Consider the following 22,901-nt stretch of genomic DNA (forward strand, 5'->3'; position numbering starts at 1 on the left):
CACTTCTGAACTATAATTTAGAGCCTGACTTGATTGATGAACAGCAGAGGAATTCTGGAGAAAGCTGTTTCAGGGGCTTGAAGGTTGCAAAGTTTATGATTATATTTATAAAAGTAGCTGACCTCTCTTTTTGCTCCTAAATTTTGTGAAAGGGATTGTAGAATGGCTGAATGTGTGGGAAGACACATTTAATTTATTATAGTCTGTAAACTTTGGTTTTTCTTTAAGGTAAGCCAGACATACAAGATTAAATACTCCTCCTAATCCTTACCTCCCTCTCCCCAAGCCTCTAGTTCTGTTGCAGGGGCTGTTGGCATGACCACCTCTGGGGAGAGTGAATCGGATGATTCTGAGATGGGACGATTACAAGGTAAAGAGAGCTATTGAGTTTGCAAGAAATGATTATCACAGGCTGCAGATCCTCCTATTCTTGACTTGATTCAATTCATGTATATTCACCTGAATGTTGTCTAGCAGTTCTAGGTATACCTGCTCCTCTGGAGAAAAAAATGTACTTCATGACAACATGATATTTTGAGTTTGGAAATGACCTGTCTGCGCCTTCGTTTTTACTGTTTAACCAAGCAAAGCCTCATTTTTTTTTTTCAAAAAGTTAATTCACATGATTACATGTGTAATTGGCTTTAGCAATAAATTAACAAAGCACCTCAATATGTTGTTATTTTGTGGTATCTAACACCATAAATCTAATAGGGTAGGTTTTCCCCAAGTCCCATGTTATGTTTTGTTTTGTTTTGTTTGTAAACTCTGGTTTTCGTTTTTTATTTTTATTAATGTTCTCAGAGCCTTTAAAATAAAATAAAATATTGTATTTTATGTACTCTATGTTTGAATAGGTAAGTTTGTACTTAAATCTCAAATGATGGGTTTTCAATATAAGACTTAAAAAGAGATATGATGTTTCAGCTTCACATTGCTTTACAGTTCCTGAGAGATAACAAGTTTTTGTAATTTCTTCTGTGGTCCCATTTACAAACATAGCTTTTCTTTGTTAACTGGTAAAAATGATTTTCATGGTTTGGATAGGTTTACCAAAATCTCTCTGGGAAGTAATGTTTATGGAAAACTTAATTTACCTCACGGTTTCTTACATAGTTTTGATCAGGATATGTTTTAACTTCTCCCTAAAACTTCAATATATTTGAAGATATCATGGGGTTCCTTAATTTGTAGTAACTAAATTTGTTTATGTCTGAGGTCTTAGAAATTTAACTTAGTTTCTCTTCAAATTCAGATTGGAAAGTAACATTGGGATGTAGGAGATGAGTCACTTCCTTGACATTTCTAGATAAGAACAATTTTTTTAAATCAACTCAACTACTCCCTGCCTTTTTTTTTTTTTTTTTTTTTTTTTTTAGCCCTGTTAGAGGCCAGGGGTCTTCCTCCTCACCTGTTTGGTCCTCTTGGTCCTCGGATGTCACAGCTTTTCCATAGAACGATTGGAAGCGGAGCTAGTAAGTGAATACTTTAAAATGTTTCCTCCCTCAATTGAAGATAATTAGTTAAGTGTTACTCTTATTGGTTACTTGTTGATATAATAATTTAACATCCTTTAGATTTCCTTCTGTACTTTTGATAATCCAGATTTTTATTGAAAAAATTAATTTTCTGACTGTAGGAAAGAATCATAGATATGTCATCTGATTACATATTTTCAGTTTATTTTTTATCTGAAGCTTTATAAAATTTCCCCTATAAGACAGTGTTAACATGAACCTGAAAGGAACAGTTTCTCAGCAGCATTACTTCTCCCCAGACATAACAGTGACTATAGTCTTGATTATAATGGAAAGTCCTGTCGTATAGTTAAAAGTCCAGTTAAAATCCTTTTTGACTTATCTTTTGTTAATTTTTTATTAACTTTATAGTCAGCTTTTTAACTGACTAATATATATCATTAAGTATTTGAAGTTTTAAAAATAAAATAAAGTCTTACAGGTGGTATTAGTGTGTGCATGTTTAAATATATGCTTGATTTGTATGGGTGCACATGCTAGGACAAGTTGTAGAGGTCTGAAGGCTACTTTAGAGTTGGTCCTCTCTAACTTTGTATAGGTTTAAGGATAGAACCCATCAGGCTCATGTACCAAGCCTTTATTTTCTAGTTAAAATATTGCATTATAAGCTGGGTCTAATCCTAGCATTGGGGAGACAGAAGCAGGCAGATTTCTGAGTGAGTTCGAGGCCAACCTGGTCTACAAAGTAAGTACCAGGACAGCCAAGGCAACACAAAGAAACCGTCTCAACCAAAAACTGAAAACAAAAACTAGTTTTTGCATTATGTGTAATTTTTACACCCGAATCTTCCTTTCCTTCTGTTGTGCCCTTCCCCCCAAACCAACAAAAATCAGCGGGCTAGAGAGACAACTTAGAGGTCGAGGCACCCAAGTTCAGTTCCCAGCACCCACATGGTAGCTTACAACTCTCTTTAACTCCAAGATCTGGCATTCTCACACAGACATACATGCAGGCAAAACAACCAAACAACACAACTAATTTCTGACTTTTATTAGCAAGAAAACTTAAAAGCAGTTGTGTTTTTGTTTCCCTACATCTCAGGTGGCATATTCTGTCACAAAGTTCTTTTTTTTTTTTTTTAAGAGTTTTGTGAGGTACACAATATAGCCCAGGCTTAATTATAACTGAGTCCTTGGGTCTCCCATGTATTGGGATTATGGGTAGATACTACCATACCTGTGTTCTTGAACTCTTGAATATTTAATACTATTTACTAGATGCTGGTATTATACTAATCATAAATACATTTAAGCAGAATTGTTTTCTAAATGGCCTTCTACCTCGGCCACAAGTAATACAGTATGTTAAAAATGCAGAGAGCAGTATCAGTACAGTGAAAGAAAACATAGTAAGGATGTAGGCCAGTTAGGAAGAAGAGAGGTTGTCTGATTAGAGGAACTTCAGAGACATGAAGTTTTCGTAGATATATAAATGTAGTTAGAAGCTAGCAGTACGTAGATCCCACAGAAAGAATGTGTATTGCATGAGATGTGGGCCTGAGTTTGCATATTTAAGAAACAAAGCAGCAACAGGAAACTGTGGACAGTGATAAATGATGAAACCCAAAAGGTACATACATCTACCAAGTCACTGAGTACCCTGATAGGGCAGCCACAAGGCTTAGTGACAGGAAGTGGCATAAGATAATAAATCCAACCCAGACCCAAGTTGAAAACTTAATAGTCTTCAGCAATTACTGCTTTATGTATATCCTTTGCCATTTCTTTCACACTAAAAGCATCTGTATATTCTTTAATGTAACCTAAAGATAAGCAGGCATAGTTTAAAAGGTTGATTATGTTTAAGAAATATTGCTGTTCTCAAAAATTAAAAACTTTGTTTAGTATGATTCATACATTGCAGTCAATTTATGCTTTTTCTGCTTTTCTAAAATTATTTCGCCATTTCATTAAGTTAAAGATTAGAAAGTTGGGTCCGGGCCTTATAAGTTTGACGACATTGAAATTCTTTATCTAGCTGGTTGAGATGCTGCACACCTCACCAATTTTTATTATGGATAAGTTATTTGCTTGCCTTATCTCTGCACTATTTGCATATCTGGTGCCCACTGAGTCCAAGAGAGGACATCAGATATTCTAGAAATAGAGTTAGAGATGGTTGTGAGCCACCATGAGGGTGTTGGGAATTGAACCTGGGTTCTCTGGAATACAAGTCATTGCTGTTAACCACTGAACCATCTCTAACCCTGTATATATTTAAACATTTATTTGTGGTGTGTATGTCAACTGTCCATTTGTGTGTCCTTATGCATCAGTATGCATATGTGTGGAGGGGCCCTCACAATCTAGCAAAGGGAGATGAATTCTCTAGAGCTGGTGTTACAGGCAATTGTGAGCTGCCTGGTGTGGATGCTGAGAACTGAGCTTGGGTCCTCTCAATGATAATGATAATTCCTATCTGCTGATCAGTTTCTCCAGTCCTTATCCTTATTCTTAACCCATATTCTTCCTTGTGTTTGAACTAAATTCCAGATATTACGTAATTAGAACTTTTCATTATTTAGGTATCTTTTTTTTCAAACACAAATACACATTAACTGCTCTTAGATTTATTCCTCAATGGTATCTAACATTAGATTTCTTTTGTTTAAAATAGTTTATTTCTCATAAATTGCTAGTTCTTGTGTCTATTTCAGATTTGTGGTTGTTTTAAAAATGACTTTGTTTTTATGTTTCTGTTTTGCCTGACTGCATTTTTGTGAATATATCCACAATGTGCATGCAGTGTCTTCAGAAATCTCAAGAGAGTGTCATAATCTTGTAATCTTGTGAGCCTTGAGAATCCAGTCTATTCTTAAAAGAGCAAGTGTTCTTAATCTCATGTCTCTAGACATGGATTTGACACTTGTCTATCCCTTTTTACCCAGTGAAAAATGTTTACTCAAAATGGTAATATGTTTTTATGCTAAGGATTATAGTACTATAGATGTGTCCCATGTACCTAATGATCTGAGTTTAATCCTTGGAGCCTACATAGTGGAAGGAGAGATCTTGTTTTCCTAGGCATACATTATGCCACACACAAGTAGAATTACATAATTTCTGGTTGTTCCCTGGCAAACTAAACTCAAGTTTCAAAGTAATAATAGTTACAAGATGATAGCATTTAGATCAAATTTTTGAGAAGTATTTAGTGGAAATACATAAAAGATGACTTTCCCTTTTGTTTGATTACATAGGAGAGTTGCTACAGGTAGATAATTTTTCTTATTATTTGCCTAATTTTCAAAATAGTGGTTTTAACATCCTTTTAGGTTATAAAGGAGTTTTTTGTTTTTGTGGTGATAGAGGTTTTTTTAATAAGAACAAAAGATATTTATTCAGCATCATGATCAGACTATAACATCTAGCAATCAACAGCATGGGTGAAAAAAAGATCTATAGTAAAACCCTTTGTTGGAATGCTTTACACTTTCCACAGATCAGAAACTAAAATAACCTGTTATACAATTAGTCACAAATACAGTCCTGGAGTTGTTTATTTTCCCCCCACACAAGTATTGTGTAAAAACATGTCTTCTTTGTATAGCAGTTAGGCCCTGCCACTGCTGTGCTTGACTGAGTTCACAAATCTGTTGTCACCTGTAGCTTCCCTGTCACTTCTCTGGCTCTCCTCTCCTGCTAAGCTTTGTTTCCTGGCTGTAATTAGAACCTCCCGCCACTGCCATAGCTGCTGCTGCTGCTGCTTGAACCACCATAGCCACCTTGTTTTCGTGGTTTAGCAAAGTTCTGGCCTCACCACCATAAGGGCCAGCACTTCTGCCTCCAAAGTTTTCTCCTTTTATTGTTCCAAAATTTGAATGTTGTAATTGCCAAAATCATTGTAGCTTCCACCACCTCCAAAATTGCTTCCATCACTACCAAATCCATTAGAGCCATACCCACTGCCACCATGGCTGCCATCGAAGCCACCACGACCACTGAAGTTTCTCCTCAACCAAAACTGTCATTGCCACCAAAACCACCTCCACGACCACCACCAAAGTTTCCGGAACCACTTCGACCTCTTTGGCTGGACAAAGTACTAGCCATCTCCTGCTTGGATAGGGCTTTTCTTACTTCATAGTTGTGCACATTCACAGTATATTTCGGAATAATCTTGTCCACAGAGTCATGACCATCAAAGGTGACAAAAGCAAAATCTCTTTTTTTCCATTGCCTCTCAGTCATGACTTCAATTTGCCCTTGCTGCTCAAAATAATCTCTCACATGATGTTCTTCCACATCTTCTTTAATACCACTGACAAAGACCTTTTTCACGGTAAGTGGGCACCTGGTCTCTGAAAATCCTCTCTTGACACAGCTCTCTTAGGTTCCACAACTCTTTCATCCACCACATTCATAGCGGCATGAACTTCCTGTACAGTGGCATGTGTAACAAACTCAAAGCCCCTGGATTGTTTGGTGTTTGGATCTCTCATTATCACACAGCCCGTGAGTGTTCCCCATTGCTCAAAAATGCCTCCGCAGCTGTTGTGGCTGGGAGACTATGACTTAGACATAGATATTCATCTGGTATTATTTTTAATATATTTTTTCTACTAAATTGTATGTTGTGTGTTTGAATGGTTTTTCTAAAAAATATTATATATAGCCTTGGTTTAATATCTTAATTTAATAATTTGTCATATCAAAAGCAGTATAAGAATTGTAATGGTTTAGTTTCTGGCCTCCTCTATTCCTGTTGTATGAAACATTTCTTATAAATTTGATAACAATTAGAGTTTTAGATGCATTGTAAAAAATGTTTATTCTTTCCATTGTGCTTAATTTTTGCTTGCATGATTTTCTTTTGGCTGGAGAACTGTATGTCCTGGGAGTTAAAGGTGACCAATAGCAATCTTTTTTGTTTGAAAAATTATTATGCCTTAAATTTCAAAGGCTATTTTCTCATATAACATTCTTTATCAGCACACCCCCAGTTGCCACAGTTTATCTCCATTAAGCTTTTCTTTTAATTTTTTTTTTCATTTTGTAGGATTTTCTTTTTCCTGTGAGCAAGGGTGTGTGTGTCTGTGTGTGTCTGTGTGTCTGTGTGTGTATGAACATTTCTCTGTGTATAACTCTGTAGACCAGACTGGCTTTGAATTTAGAGGTCTGCTCTCCTCTGTCTACCTAGTGCTGGGATTAAATGTGCCACTACACTTAATAACAATGTTTTTTTTCCTAAATGTTGTCTGCTACAATCTTTTGCTACCTATTTGCTTTGTATTGAGTTAATTTGAAATGCTGTGTTTTTCAGTTCTAGGCAGTTCTTGATTTTTTTTGCAGATTTCTGTTGAAATTCTGTAGTGCCCATCCCTTGTTTTCTTTGTTGGTAGTACTGGAGCAGTTGAACCTTGTACATTACACCAGTGAGCCATATTCCCAGCCATTGTCGCAGTAAATAGCCTAGAAGTGTTGATTTTTTTTCCTCTTTATAATTTAGTTTTGTATCTCCAATTTATATCAATTAAGCTAGTATTTTTTTTTATGTATAAAAGAACTGAAGAAAATATAAAATGTTACAATTCTGCAATATCCTGTTAGGACCAATCTAGCCCCTGCTTGATTTTGCTTTGTTTGTTTGTTTTTTTTTAATGTGTGCATTGCAGTTTATGTGGAGGTAAGGGGACAACTGTCAAGAGCCACTTTTCTCACTCCACTATAAGATCTACAGAGTTCAGTTGGACTGTGCCATCTCACTTACTCCTGCTTTCTTTTATATAGCCTGAGAACTAGGACTGTCTTTATAGTTTTAAGTGCCTGGAAAAAAAATGAAGCATCATATTTTAAGTTGAAAATTAAGTGAATTTCAAATTTTACTTTCCATAAAGTTGTAATGGATCAAAGCCATGTTCATTAGTTTGGTGCTGTCTGTGTCTACTATTGAACTATAATACTACAGTCATAATTGGGATAACTACGGTGGTGATCATATGGCCTCCAAAGCTCCTTATAGAAAATGTTGGCTTGCCAATTTCTGATCTCCAGTGCTTATTGGAATGTTGGTCTGTGGCTATGTGGGAGGTTTCTGAAATCCTTACATGCAAATATAAGGATGTGACTAGTAATTGCAATACTGGGCTTTCCCTTTTCACCTCAGTTGATGTTTAAACTGATAACTGCAAACTGCTGGTAGCTTAACAAGAACCAAAGCAGTACTATTTCATTCTCAAACTTGTCAGTTATAATTTCAGTGCCAGCCTGAATAATTTTATTAAGTGCTGGTAAATTCAGTAATTCTAGTTTTGCTTTATGAAGCCTTTGAAATATGTAACATGAACTCACTTGGTCTTTACTCCTAATTTAGTGTTTGTGATCTTTGTAACATAATGAGAAACTTTTTTATATACTTGATTTCAGCATCGGGAGTAATATCTCCTGTTGTTACTAAACTTGACATTGAGATGACTTGCAAGATACACAGTTGTAGATGGAGCGGCCACCTGGCTAGCTTTATACCCGAAATAATTACACGGAAACTGTATTCTTTTAAACACTGCCTGGCTTATTAGTTTTAGCCTCTTACTAGCTAATTAACCCATATTTAGTAATCCGTGTAGCACCACGAGGTGGTCGCTTATCAGGAGAGATCTTAACCTGCGTCCATCTTGGAGAGGAGAGGCATGGCAACTGCCTGAAGTGTCTGCCTCACTGCCTTCTACCCAGCATTCTGTTCTGTTTATTCCTCCTACCTAATTTTCTGTCCTATTAAAGGGGCCGAGGCAGTTTCTTTATTAACCAATGAAATTAACACATAGACACTCCTCCATCACACAGTAACACAGTTTTTACTATTTGTTTTGAGAAAGGACAGTTTTAATTCTGTGTATAAGAACTTTTTTAATATGCACCAAGTTTTGATTAGAAGTACTTTTAGCCTACTTAAACAGTGCTATGGGTGGTGATGACTGCTACTGCTTTTATTCTATTTATTTCCTGGCGGTGGAGTTGAATGCATGGCATCATCCTTGCTTGCTGGTCACATGGTTTACAATTGAACTCCCAACTTAATTGTTTATGAGTGTAAAATGATCCAATATTTAAAATCTACTGGTAATAATTGGATTTCTTCATGCATCAGAAGTACTTAACCAGTTTGGCCATTGTTTTTACTGAAGTTCTCACACAGTTGGTTTGGTATAGGGCTTTAGATAATTGTAATCTCACTGATAATGATTATACTTAGGCTTACCAGCTTCAGTGTTTGAGATACCCATTGCATGGCATATTTGCCAGTTTTTCTCTGTTTTAGGTGATGTGTTGCTAAGATAGACTTGGTGTACAGCATTTCATCCTTTTTAGGTGAAATTAGGAAGTACTGGTGATTCTTTTCATTAGTTACTTTTTAAAAATTATGTATTGTTTAAGCACAAATGATATACCTGTCATACTGATACTAATATTTAGTTTAGAATTTAGAAGTTGTATTATTTTGAACATGTCTGTACATTTTGTTTTCAGGTAGACTTTTAGTTATTACAAGATAGTAGGCAGCAATTATACAAATTGTTAGTTACATACAGTTTAGAAAACAAGTCTTGCAAAGGTCACTGTTGTGTAATTTTTTTAACTCTTTCTGGGGAGTCCAACACCCAGCTCCCAAATAAATCACCCACTTATTCTTAGTGATGTATGCCCAGTCTTAGCTTGGCTTATTTCTAGCCATCTTTTCTTACCTTAAATTATCCTGTCTACTTTTTGCCTCTGCTCTTTTAGCTTTCTTTCTTCTATGTATCTTACTTTCTCTTCTACCCTATTGACTGGGTAACTGGGTGACAGGTCCCTGAAGTCCTCTTCTTGTTCTCTTTGCTCCTCCCCTTCCTTTTGTTTATACTCTCTGCAAGCTCTGCCTATCTTTGCTCCTGCCTTGCTGTTCAGCTCTTTATTAGACCATCGGGTGTTTTAAATAGGGAAAGAATCATAGCTTCACAGAGTTAAATAAATGCAGCAGAAACAAAAGCAACACACCCTAAAATAATATTTCCCAACAGGTCACACGTCTTTTTGAGGGTTATTTCACCGGGAAGATCACCTGAACCTTAATTATAGTAAACTACTTTTGATGTAAATTTTATGTAGATTGAAAGTTATTTTCAGGTATATTTGTATCCAGTTTTATATATTTTAAAACTTAATGATAACTGAGTTTAAAAGCCTACCGTGCAAATCATTTTAATAGGAAAGCATCTCTGAAGAGATAAAACAGATTTGCAGATTTTACTAATTTGTTTACCATGCTGAGGATTGATCCCCAGGTCTCACAAATACTAGGGAAGCACTGTAGCACTGAGTTTTTACTTCCAGTATTGATTTTAAAATGAGTTCTTTCACTGTAACTAATTTGCATAATGGAATCAAGGCTTAAATGAACCGGTAGCACCATTAGAACTACAAAGATTATTTATCTGTTTTTTATACAGAGTACCTCATATCTTCAGAAGCATTATTCCGCCTGTTTTAATTTTTGCTTCTTTTCTTTGTTTTGTATTTAATCTTGGTTTGCATATTTAAAGAAATATGAAATTCTTTTTACCCTCAGATACCGTTATTAGGAAATTTTTATTGGACTAAAATTATACTCACTACATTAACTTCTTTGAAAGTGCAGTTTTTGTTTGGTTTTTGGTGATGTGAGTTTTGCTGCTAAAAATTAATGAACTTGTTTAAGTTAAAAAGGCGTAAACCAAGTAATTGAGGTCATGTTAAGGCTAAGCAGAAATAGTTAGCTCTCCCTTGAGTGTAAAGTGGCATAGACTTACTTCGTTTGCTTTCCTTTTCTCTTTTTGCTATTATTATAACATCTGTCTCCAGGAGTAGGTATTTAAAATTATGTGTATTATGTCTTTTATTTCTACATGGCTGGACAAACATTTTGTTTTGAAATCTGGTCTCAGTCCTACTGAGCCATCTCCCTAGCTCTTCAATGTTAAAAATATCAACTATTTTTATGTTTTTGTGAGTATTTCTACATGTTTCTGTGCACACACGTTTGGATGAATATGTGAGAAGGCCAGAAGTGGTGTTAGATTACCCCTAGAGTTGCAGTTATCAGTGATCATGAACAGCCTGACATTGCTGCCAGAAATAGAGTCGGAGTCTCTGGAAGAGTAATATTATTCCAAACTGCTGAGCTATTTCTCTAGCTCCAGTGTTTAAAAGTAATGCCTTCTTTTTCCGTGCAGGTTCTAAGGCCCAACAGCTTCTTCAAGGACTGCAAGCGAGTGATGAGAGTCAACAGCTTCAGGCAGTCATTGAAATGTGTCAGCTACTGGTCATGGGAAATGAGGAGACATTAGGAGGGTTTCCTGTGAAGAGTGTTGTTCCAGCTTTGGTAAGCATGCTGTTTTTATATTTGCTTACTTCACTTATGAGCTATATACCCACCTTGAGTTCGTAAATATTTTTGTGCCAATTTTTTGTTGAAGTCACTCACTTGATCTTCATTACTTAAATGATTTATTCAACCCATCAGTAATGCTTTGTTTCTTTACTGTGAAAAATGTGCTAGGCTTTATTGTTAAATTTCCTTTTTCGTTGGGGAAATAATACTTTGGGTTATCTTTGTGGTGGAGAAAGATTGAGTGTTTATTATTTGTTTATTATTATGCATGGGAAGACTTGTCAAGCCAGGCAGCAAACCATTAATTTTATACAAGTATTAGGCTTATAGCATATTTTGTTACAGAAAATTAAATAAATATTATTCCTTATCATATATCCAAGTAGTTGACAAAAATTATGGTGTATGAGATTTTCTCATTTGGTCACATTCTTACACTATGGAAACCTGATATTCAGGAGTTCTGAGTAAAGTCTATCAAATATAAAGGGCTTCACACAGCCATTATTTAGCACATTCTTTCCTTTTGAAAGGTTTGGTTTTGGCAACTATAAAGCAATTTCTTGCCTTTCTGCTAGCTCAACCTTCAGATTAAATTCTGATCCTCCCAACATAACATAATCTAAAATAATTTGGGAAGAATCTTGATAAAAGAGGGTCTTTGGTCATCTTGGCCTGAGTTCATATTTTTTTTTTTTAATTGTCTTGATCACATTAACTTAAATGGGCTCCACCATCCCCTAAGCATGGCATCCTGGACTATAAATACTGAACAGGAGTAAGGAGTAAGTTTTTCATTGTTGATGTGGTTAACTGCTTCAAGTCCTTGCCTTGTCTTCCCCTGAAATGATAGACTCTGTCCTGTACTTGTTGACTAAAATAGCCTTTCTCCTCTAAGTTACTTTTATTTTTTGGATATTTTATCATAGCAACAGAAATAAGATTAAAACAATTGACATTTACAAGTAGTTCTTTTTGCTGGGCAGTGGTGGCACATGCTTTTAATCCTGGCATTCGGGAGACAGAGACAGGTGGATCTCTGCGAGTTTGAGACCAGCTTGATATTATAGAACTAGTTCCATACCTGCCAAGGTATGTCTCATAAAAATGAAAAAACAAAACAGAAAGGCAAAAACAAGTAGTCCCTTTTGGTGTAAGGGAAAGTTTTCATCTTTCAATTAGGGAACTTAGTGCTTAGTGTTTTTGTGTTAACATGAAAACCCTTTGAAATTAGATGGGTTTTTCAAAGGACTGATTTAGATGGTGAATGTTATAAATGTTTCAGTTTTGAACAGTTTTTTCTATGTATGTATTTACCAGAGAAGTCATGTAATAATCAGGTATTGTGTATCTTTTATTTTCAGCAACTATTTGAAGGGTACTTAATACCTGAAATATAGTGCATTTAAAAATTTCAAGTTTTGCATTGCTTTCTTCGACCAAAATAGCTGCAACTCTGAAGTCTTTTTCTAATGAGAAAATACTATAAATTCTAACTTTTAGACTTATTTGTGAAGTAATTAATTGGCATGTCATTTATTAATTGTAGTCTCTAATGTATCCGATTCTGTTTTCAAACCACTGTATGATTAGCATATGGTTATGACAGTACCGTATTAGATTTCTATTAGATGTGTACAGAATGTAAACTGTAGTCTTCAGTCTGTGTTAATAATAATTCAGCGAATACCAGTCATTGTTGGCTCTGATGATGTGTCAGTTGATAAATCTCTTTCATGTTAATGGGCTTTTCTGAAGTATATTAGAACTACTAAAATGGCTGGTTATAAGCAACAGAAATGATGATTTTTAGCTTCATGCATTAAAACAGCATTGCCAACCTAGAGATGTAGCATGTAATGAAAGACATTATAAGCATAATAATACTTAAATATGTCTTGCTATTACTTTTTTGTGTGTAGTGCAAGGAACAAAAATTCTCTCCATCTCAGTGAAATGCAAGAAATATTTTAAAAATATTTCTAACATTTTGTTATGTTTCTAACAGATAACATTACTACAGATGGAACATAATTTTGACATTGTAAGTACATCATGTATTTTTTAAAGGCTACCTAAATTTTAATTCGAGTATGTATTGAATAAAAACTCATCCTGTTTTCTAGATGAATCACGCTTGCCGAGCCTTAACGTACATGATGGAAGCACTCCCTCGATCATCTGCTGTTGTCGTAGATGCTATTCCTGTCTTCTTAGAAAAGGTAGTCCTGCTTTTGCACAGCTTGTTCATAAGTGCACAGGAGGAGTCAAATTTTGGATTCTTGAATTTGTTTCTGTGATGTAATTAAAGTATGTGTTTTTAACAAATATACTCAAAACTATATATTAAAAACTATTTTATGTACAAAAAACCCAGTAGTTGAAACTAATAAATCATTTATAAGTTCAACTTCATGATTTTTTTTTTTTAATGATAGCTTTTAACACGTTAACATCAGCATCATAAAGCATTTCATTAAAAATAACACATCGGGGGCCAGTGAGTTGAGTACTAGCACTTAAGGATAAACCTTATGAGCTAAATTTTTATCACCCCTGGAACACAAATAAAAAGCCAAGTGGCAGGGCTGGAGAGATGGCTCAGAGGTTAAGAGCACTGCCTGCTCTTCCAAATGTCCTGAGTTCAATTCCCAGCAACCACATGGTGGCTCACAACCATCTGTAATGGGGTCTGGTGCCGCCTTCTGGCCTGCAGGCATACACACAGACAGAATATTGTATACACAATCAATCAATCTATAAATAAATATTTAAAAAGTCATACACACAGACAGAATATTGCATACATTATATATATTTAAAGAAGCCAAGTGGCATGTATCTGTAATCTTGATACCTGTAAGATAGTGATGAGACATGAGATAGAGACCTGCTTTTGCAAAGTAGAAGGTGAAAACTGACTTCTGAAATTTGCCCTTTGACTTCTACATGCGTTCTATAGCATGTGTGTATGAGAGCATAAACACATCACAATCAGTATAAAAGGAGTTAACAGAACATCAGGACAGTAGAATTCATAGCTATAATGTTATTTGATTGCTGAAAAGTTTGAGACAAAGGAGAGCTTATGTTCACAAAATTGACTAATGGAGAAAGGAAATTTTTCATATGGTCAGTGGTCGTACTTATGCTGTATTATATCCAACATTTTTCTTAAATGCACAATAAAACTAAGTTTATCTGGCAAAATGTAATTACTCTGATTAAATGTACTTTTTAAGTCAGGTTTAAAAAATTTTGCTGCATTTATCAACTAACTTGTTTTAGATAGGAAATTTTGTTCTATGGTAATATTTTACAGTATTCTAAAGTCAAGTAAGTTGTTGGGAGGAAAGTAAAAGCTTTATAAGTTTTACCCAATGGTGAGTTTTTCTAGTTTGGTTTCTAGTTTGGTTTCATGTTGGAGGTAGTGTAAGTGGCTACAAATAGATGAATACAGTGTTCTTGCAGATAAAGTACTGTTGTAAAATAAATAATAACCTTTGGTACCTACTTTAATGTTCCTAGCTGCAAGTTATTCAGTGTATCGATGTGGCAGAGCAGGCCTTAACTGCCTTGGAGATGCTGTCACGGCGACATAGTAAAGCCATTTTACAGGCGGTAAGTGTTGTTGCTAAAAGACTGTATTTCCTTTGATGTTATTTCAGAACTGCATTGTGATAGTTCCTTGATTGTAGCTCCGTAAGATGCACATATTATGCACTATGTGACGTTATAGACATTTATAATAGTTCTTTTTTTCAAAGGATATTTTTCTTTCACTTTAACAGTTTTCTGTATTTTAGGGTGGCTTGGCAGACTGCTTGCTGTATCTAGAATTCTTCAGCATAAATGCCCAAAGAAATGCACTAGCAATTGCAGCCAATTGCTGCCAGAGTATCACACCTGATGAATTTCATTTTGTGGCAGATTCCCTACCATTACTTACCCAGAGGCTAACTCATCAGGTAAAGTATGAATCTGTTTCCTGTGTCATGAAAGTTTTGTTATTGTCTTTTGTTTTTTCCCCAAATTCTGTTTACGATTTTCTAATTGGATGTGTATAACTCAAAGTGTTTTGATCCATGTTTCTTTTTAAATATATTATCTAGTAACATATTAGATTATTTTTTATAAGATTTTGGCAGATTTACCGAAATGTTAAGCAATTTATAGGTTCAGTATCTTTATATTGGTATTAACTGATGACTTTGTTATTGTATCAATTAAGATTTTCCTTTGTGAGATAAGAATTTACTTTTAGAAAGATCCCCCTAAAAGGCATTGGGAGCATGGGTCAAGACTGGAAGAGAGAAACGGGTTGTCCTGAAATAGAAATGGAAAGTATAGATTCTACCTGTTGGGATTGGAGGAGAGCAGAATAGGTATGTAAAAGGTAAAATATCAGAGATAGAGTTTGAACAGCAGTATTCATACCAGATTTGAATGGGGGGATTGAGTTGCTATATCTGGAGGTCAGGGAGAAACTGGGTTTTCTTGTACCCATATTTTACAAATGCTGTTGTTACTAGAGATACTTTTAAAGAAATATACTTTTCACAGATTATTTTAAACCTTGGGACAATTAGATGTACAGAATATGCTTAAGGGATTACATAAAATGATGGGCTCATTTGTCACCTACATTTCTATAATGCTAATGATAGATTAGAGACATTAAGTTTTTTTCTTTTCTATAGGGGACAAGGGATAGTTTACAGTGCAGTGTAGGCTAGCTCTGAACTTGAATCCTTTCAAGCCTATTATACATGCCTAGATAGTTTGCTTCTTTCCCATCCATCCATCCATCCATCCATCCATCCATCCATCTATCCATCTATCTATCTATCTATCTAATCTATGGGATATGATCGTACTATATATCTCTTGCTAGCATAGAACTCACAGAGATCAGTTGCCTCTGCTCCCTCCGCCGCAAATGTTTTGATTAAACTGTGTACTACCATGCCTGGCTTAATTTGTTTATTCTTAAAAGCATAGTTGAAACCGCGATAATTTAAAATACGTTCTGTTATTAATTGTGAAAATCAGTACTACCTAACGTCCTTCATAAATGAGAACTAAGAATCAGAAATTTTAAATTAAGTCAGCTACTACTTTTTAGCTTTCTTTCTTGGGAATCTAGTAACAGGAAAGATTTGGGCTTTTGCATCTTTTTTGATTTCTATTTTTACAGAAGGAAGCCTAGTTGAAATAAAGAAAATGTTAGTTTTGTTGTTATGATGAGTATTACATATATTTTCTCCAAAAATTGCTTTATTTTTATAGCAATATAAAAACCAGTGGTTATCAGTAACTTCATTTCTTAGTGCTTAGGGGATTGGATCTGCTGATGGTTACAAATTCCTGAATCTTCAAGTCTCTCAATAGAAATGTTTGCACATACTTTTTTAATATTACCAACTACGCTTTTCAAAGCTTATATCTGATAAAGAGGTTATCTAGATTTGGGGCAAAGAAAGAGCTAAGTGACAGGTGGTGCTAACATTTTATATTAATAAACTTCATTTCCTTTGTGAAAAATAGGACAAAAAGTCAGTAGAAAGCACTTGCCTTTGTTTTGCACGCCTAGTGGACAACTTTCAACACGAGGAGGTCAGTATCGTCTTGGTAGTATATTTTTTAAATTGTACAATTGCTAAATAACAGCATAATAATTTTTCTTCTTGTGTTCATGAAGAATTTACTGCAGCAGGTTGCTTCCAAAGATCTGCTAACAAATGTTCAACAACTATTGGTAGTGACTCCACCGATTTTAAGTTCTGGGATGTTTATAATGGTGGTTCGCATGTTTTCTCTGATGTGTTCCAACTGTCCAACACTAGCTGTTCAGCTTATGAAACAAAGTAAGTGCTGTTTTATTATTGGTATTTTAAGCCATAAAAGTGTCTCTTTCTTCACTAACAAGTCAACCTAAGTCACAAAAGTAAGAAACCATAAATACCATTGGGTATTGAAGAAGAAAAATGGTGGGGTAGGAAAGTAAGATCAGTGATAGAGGATTACCTGACATATACGAAGTCTGGGTGTTTGATATCCAGTAGTGCTAAAGATTTTTTCTAGTTTTTTGAGAGAGTATTTTTCTATATAGCCCTGGCTAACCTAGAACTTGCTGTGGCATGGCCTTAAACTTCTAGAGATCCCTCCTGCCTTTCTGGTGCTGAGATTAAAAAGTGTATGCTGGTACACTTGGCTCGATCATGAGATTTTAATGTTATATTCTTTAATATATATTGGGAATGACTCAAGATCATTGATGTTCATATTACACTAACCACTAATGATCTGTTTTTAGTTTTCTAATTTTTATATTACTTTTAACAATAACTCAATTCTCTCAGCCCTTGTTTGATATTTCCAGTTAATTATCTGAGTGTAGAATGCTTCTCTCAGAAAGCTGGACCTTAATTTTACTGATCAGTATCTCCAATTTTTACAAAACTTACTAATTTTGTTTTTCTTAACCAGTGACAAATTGATCCCTCTTTCTTAGGCCTTGTCTCATAAGTAAACGTCAGAAGGTGGTATGGTTTCAGAAAAAAATCTGTATCTTGATTCTTTGTTACAGTGTTAACTATCGGAACAACTCCAATCGTGATTAATTATTTTATACTTGGAACCTTAAATTCCAAGGTTCGATCTTGAGGGTCAGTTTTGCCTTTTACTTAAAACACAGCTTTGGTCCCACTGTTTCAGACTGTATAATATTTTGTCTTGGATAAACCTTTTTTCATTTTCATTGCATTTCTTGTGAACTAATGCATTGACGATAGACCTTGACAAAAGACAGTGTCATTGAGGTGGTTGGTTGGACAGATTATTGTTTCCCTTGTTTGTTTACACAGTGCTCCCAACGTCAGTGAAATGGAGATATGTTTAACTCCTTCACAGTTTTGTAACTTTACTTATTCTGAAGTCTCTAGAACTTCTTTAAACAGTGAGAGAACAGCTTCTCACTAGTTGCTGTGAGGCACAGTAGTCCAGCTTTAAATACCAGCTTGGGAAGTGCTTTCTTTGAACACAGTGGATACTTTCCCTTTGATGTCATATTGTTACCTCTTTGCATATCTAGGACATTTCCTTAATCTCATGGACCACATTAGATAGTTTCCTTCTACAGTGATAAAAAGTAATTGTGGGCACGTTTACCTCTTTTTTCAAGGGTTATCTTAACTACTTTTCTGATCACTTATCTGATATCTTTATAAAAAATAATCTATATAGCACAATTTCAAGATCCTTTTGTGGTTCTGCAGAATGAAGCTTAAAGCCTGTAGGTCTAGGAAGTGGTCTGTCTCTGAATTCCTTCCTCATGCCCATTAAAGCATCCTTGTAAAACCCTACACAGTGTATTAATATTACTTGAAAAAGTTTGCAAAACCGTACCTTTTCAAGATTAATAAAAGTAATAGCTGTATTTGTGCATATTTACATATAGACATTATTTCTAGAAACATAGTACAGCTAACAAAGACATAACTGTTCTTAGGTTTTAGCTGTTAGAGTAACTAACCCTTTGCACCTGAGTGATTATCATAGATTCTCCAGATACTGAATGTTTTCTGTGAGTGGAAAACTGATATGGAGAATATTTTAATGATGTTTGTATTGAGTTAACATGTAAGTATAATGTAAGGCCGGAAGCTTGAGCCCCAGGTGTTTACCTTATAGACCACGTGCTTCCAGTATATTTGAAAGGAAGGTGGTAGGTATATGTGTATATCTGAGTGACAGCCTGTTGTTAGAAAGTGTTGTGCTCCTTACAGTAGCAAAAGGATCCAATGTGGTATTTTGGGTAAGCTGGAGGATATGTACTCAGGATGGAGGTCCACAGAAAGACATGCTTAAAAGCCACAAACTTCTGCTATTCTTTTTCCACATATAATTGGTTTATATTTTTGCTGTTTCCTATATTCAGATCCTCTGTGAGTAAATAATTTTAATTTTTGCCCTACTCTAGGGAATGATTGTCTTTTAAATAAATTACTACACCTAGTCTAATAGGCTTATGTTATGTGTTGTTGGCTTAACAGACATTGCAGAAACACTTCACTTTCTTCTGTGTGGTGCCTCCAATGGAAGTTGTCAAGAGCAGATTGATCTTGTTCCACGAAGTCCTCAAGAACTGTATGAACTGACCTCTCTGATTTGGTAAAAATGAGGTTATTTTCCTTGAGAGTCTTACTTAACACTTATAGTTGGCACAGAAACTTACTTATTAAAATAATTACACCTTTTATTTCCAGTGAACTTATGCCATGTTTACCAAAAGAAGGCATTTTTGCAGTTGATACAATGCTAAAGAAGGGAAATGCGCAGAATACAGATGGTGCAATTTGGCAGTGGCGGGATGACCGAGGCCTCTGGCATCCCTACAACAGGATTGACAGCCGGATCATTGAGGTAGTAGTTTCATTGTACCATTTAAATATGCCTATTTTTGTGGACAGAGGGTGTAGGGATGGAATGGGGAGGTGGGTGTGTGTTTAGTGTGCTCAGTTTTGAATTAACTTAAGATTCTCTCATTTTGTCTCCTGAGAAAGAAGGTCCTCATTCTGTTGAGGTCAGAAAACATGATGTTCTAGTCCTGCTTCTGCTGCTAACTACCTGCTTGGCTTGGAGCAAGTAATCTAAGTTCTTTATCCCATAGTTTGTTTCCAAAAGGAAACACTGGAGGGTTAGACTATGTCTCGAAGCAGGTCTATTATTTCAACCCAGAAGAAATCTCCCAGTGTGTGCTTTTTATACTTAATGGGGAAAAACGGGAAAACAAGTTAAATACCTGCCTCAGGGTGAACATGAAAACTGTGATAAATAGACTAGTATGTAATTCAGTATTTGTGCAATAGATTTTAATGACATAAATGTGAAAGCAGTGTTCAAAATGATGGAACTTTTTGTAACTTGGTATAAGAAAAGAAAATGAATAATACGTCGGAGTAATATACCAAAATGTTAATGACAATTTCTGTATGATTTATGTTCATCTGATGTTTGCATTCACTGGAATAATCTTAAATTTCTCAGATGACAAAAAGACTTGAAGTAGAAAAGTGTTGCAGGACTCAAGAGGCTATATACATTTTTGCTAGCATTTTTCATACTTAAACATAATTTTTCTAAATTTAATACAGCTTTTGAATTGCAACCATCTTTATACCTCTTATAAAGCTATAAGTTTCCAGATATGTTCCTCCAATCAGTTTCTAAAGTCAGGAGTCCTTATAAAGGAACTCAGGATTCAGAACCAACTTGTGCTTTTATGAGTTAATTGTTGACTAGCCCTTTATACTACAACTGCTAGTGTTCTTAATTTCTAACTTTAAGTGCTTTTCTTTTTAGCATACTCCTGATAATTACATCTTCATTGTTACTTTAGTCTCTATTTCCATTACTCTCTATTTCTGTTTCTATTACTTGAGTCTGTTTAGGAGTCTCAGCCCAGACTGATCTTTGTATTAAGAGTAGTTTGTTTATTTGTTTTTAAAGTGATAGGTATTACTATTTAGTCTAAGCTGTCTTTGAACCTGGAAACCTACTGAGTGCTGGGATTCCATGTGCACAACTGCCATATGCAGCATATTTTGCCACTTCTCTAGGGTGCCTGAAGTTAAATAATAGTCTCTTCTGTGCAGTGTTTGCATCGGAATTATTAATCTTAAGTTTTAGTTGTGTTCCTTACAGTCTTAGAAGAGCATGTAAATATGATGTATTTTATTTACCTAAAGACAATTTTACAAGGTATTAGGCTTAAAGGAATGTTTTAGGTTAGTAGAAATTGATTAGGTAAAAAATGTTTTCTGTCTAACCATTAAGAGTTGTAAGTAAGTATGTATCTGACTTTTGCCTCAGAGCTCACGGTTTGGTTTAATTTAAAATGATTTTTTAAAGCAACGAGTTTTTCAGCAGTACTAAAATTTCCGCTTTCTGTCAGTTTACTAGCCACATAAAATAGATGTGTAAAGTAGCATGTGTAGAGGGTCCCTGTTGTGCTTAAGTTAAAGAATTTCTACATGTTTATATTCAAGGTTTCTTTCTCTTTGCTCTCAGGCAGCCCATCAGGTCGGTGAGGATGAGATAAGCTTGTCCACTCTGGGACGAGTTTATACTATTGATTTTAATTCTATGCAGCAAATCAATGAGGACACGGGAACAGCACGTGCCATTCAGAGAAAACCTAACCCCTTAGCCAATACTAACACTAGTAAGTATCCTTTGAGTTAAGTAGAGATGCACTGTTGGGGTTTATTTCACAATGATTTTGAGTATGTTATGTGGGCATACGTGTTTTATAACATGCATGTGGAAGTCAGAGAGTAACTTGAATTTCTCTTCTGCCATGTAGGTTCTATCTTTCGCCTTATTAAGCACCTTTACCTTGTTGCTGGAACCTGTAATATTTTTGTTTTTTCTCTCCCTCCCTCCCTGCCTTTTTCCTTCTCCCTCTCCTTCTCTAGGCGTAATATTTTCTTTTTACATAGTTATGGTTTTATTGAGTATCCTTGGAGGGGCGTAAGATTGTTGAATAATGGTGATATATTTAATTAAAACCTGTGCCTCAGTTATTATGAATAAGTCAGTATTGCTACATGTGCTGTGTCTTTGCCACAATTTTTTTTTTTTTTTTAAGTGATGGGGCGCCGGTTAGAATGCAGGTGTTCTCTTGATCTGACCCTACAACACTCTATTAGAAAAGGTCTGGGCAGTAAATGTTGGAAACTTCAGAGGTTACGCAGTCTTTGCCCTTTTTAATACTGTCGTAGTCTCAAAGCTATCATATTATGAGACATGAACAAATGTACTTTACAGGCAAAGGGCAAGATGTGTAACTATAATTGGCCAAACCCTTGTTCATAGTCTTCATCAAATTCATTCTCCTTTACACATATTTTTGTGAACAAAATAGCAAAGTCACATTGTTTTCCAGTTTTTTTTGATAACTTTTATCTGCATAATAACTTTGTTTACTGTATAGTGTCCTGTATTTATTTCAACCTGTATTTTAGTAGGTTAGTATTGAAATTTTCCTAGTGTTTCTTAGACTATGTTTTAGTACAAAGAAGCATACTTAGTACAGTGATACTTTAACTGGTCAGAATATTCAGTGCAGTAGTCTCTTAATGCTCAGATAAGTTAGTTTGTTCTATAATGAGAAAGGCTGCCCTAGAATTTCACAGAGTTGCTTGGCTGAATACTTGTTTTTTGCTGTGTTTCTATAGTAGTCAGTCACTTCAGGACTTGACTTTTTTTTTTAAATATCAGGTGGATATTCAGAGTTAAAGAAGGATGATGCTCGAGCACAGCTAATGAAAGAAGATCCGGAACTGGCTAAGTCTTTCATTAAGACCTTATTTGGTGTTCTCTATGAAGTGTATAGCTCCTCAGCAGGACCTGCAGTCAGACATAAGTGCCTTAGAGCAATTCTTAGGATAATTTATTTTGCTGATGCTGAACTTCTGAAGGATGTTCTGAAAAATCATGCTGTTTCAAGGTGTGTTCATGAAAAAACTAAAAATGTTTTAGAAATTCAAATCTGAATTAATTTTAGAAATTTCCAAATCATGGTACAGGAAAAAAAATGAAGTAAAGTTTGTTTAGAATGTCTTGAATCACTTAATGTCTATTTTAATATTATTTAAATTTAAAATCTAACTGAATTTAATAAAAATTATAATTGTTATAATAGAATGGAATTTTGTTCTTAAATTTTAAGTTGTATGGCCGGAAACAAAGACCAACTTCAGATAGTTCATACACAAATGTTTTGTTTTTTAGTCACATTGCTTCCATGCTATCAAGTCAAGATCTGAAGATAGTAGTTGGAGCACTTCAGATGGCAGAAATCTTAATGCAAAAGTTACCTGATATTTTCAGTGTTTACTTCCGAAGAGAAGGTAATGCTTTTTCTTCTTTTCCCCCCCCTCTTTTTCGCTGTGTAGTCCTGGAAGCCCTGGAACTTGGTCTGTAGACCAGGTGGCCTTTAACTCAGAGATCTG

The 22,901-nt window shown here is 35.1% G+C and overlaps 1 protein-coding gene across 12 annotated transcripts in view; it reads left to right on the top strand.

The window, feature by feature from the left end:
• The window catches only part of Trip12 (thyroid hormone receptor interactor 12), a 117,275-nt gene that overhangs the window by 60,819 nt on the left and 33,555 nt on the right, over nucleotides 1-22,901 (top strand). For 7 of the 12 annotated variants that reach the window (XM_038339575.2, XM_038339582.2, XM_038339580.2 and 4 more), the window contains 14 exons: nucleotides 287-370; nucleotides 1,380-1,475; nucleotides 10,727-10,875; nucleotides 12,893-12,928; nucleotides 13,011-13,106; nucleotides 14,413-14,505; nucleotides 14,691-14,852; nucleotides 16,432-16,500; nucleotides 16,586-16,751; nucleotides 18,939-19,056; nucleotides 19,152-19,311; nucleotides 20,956-21,109; nucleotides 22,168-22,396; nucleotides 22,681-22,799. In XM_038339575.2, the coding sequence (XP_038195503.1) occupies nucleotides 287-370; nucleotides 1,380-1,475; nucleotides 10,727-10,875; nucleotides 12,893-12,928; nucleotides 13,011-13,106; nucleotides 14,413-14,505; nucleotides 14,691-14,852; nucleotides 16,432-16,500; nucleotides 16,586-16,751; nucleotides 18,939-19,056; nucleotides 19,152-19,311; nucleotides 20,956-21,109; nucleotides 22,168-22,396; nucleotides 22,681-22,799 (1,731 nt within the window). The remainder of the gene's footprint in view (nucleotides 1-286; nucleotides 371-1,379; nucleotides 1,476-10,726; nucleotides 10,876-12,892; nucleotides 12,929-13,010; nucleotides 13,107-14,412; nucleotides 14,506-14,690; nucleotides 14,853-16,431; nucleotides 16,501-16,585; nucleotides 16,752-18,938; nucleotides 19,057-19,151; nucleotides 19,312-20,955; nucleotides 21,110-22,167; nucleotides 22,397-22,680; nucleotides 22,800-22,901) is intronic. The other 5 variants (XM_038339581.2, XM_038339583.2, XM_038339585.2 and 2 more) reach the window with 1 other exon arrangement.

The sequence above is a fragment of the Arvicola amphibius genome, chromosome 8 (assembly GCF_903992535.2).
Source record: "Arvicola amphibius chromosome 8, mArvAmp1.2, whole genome shotgun sequence".
In the NCBI taxonomy this organism is placed as follows: domain Eukaryota; kingdom Metazoa; phylum Chordata; class Mammalia; order Rodentia; family Cricetidae; genus Arvicola; species Arvicola amphibius.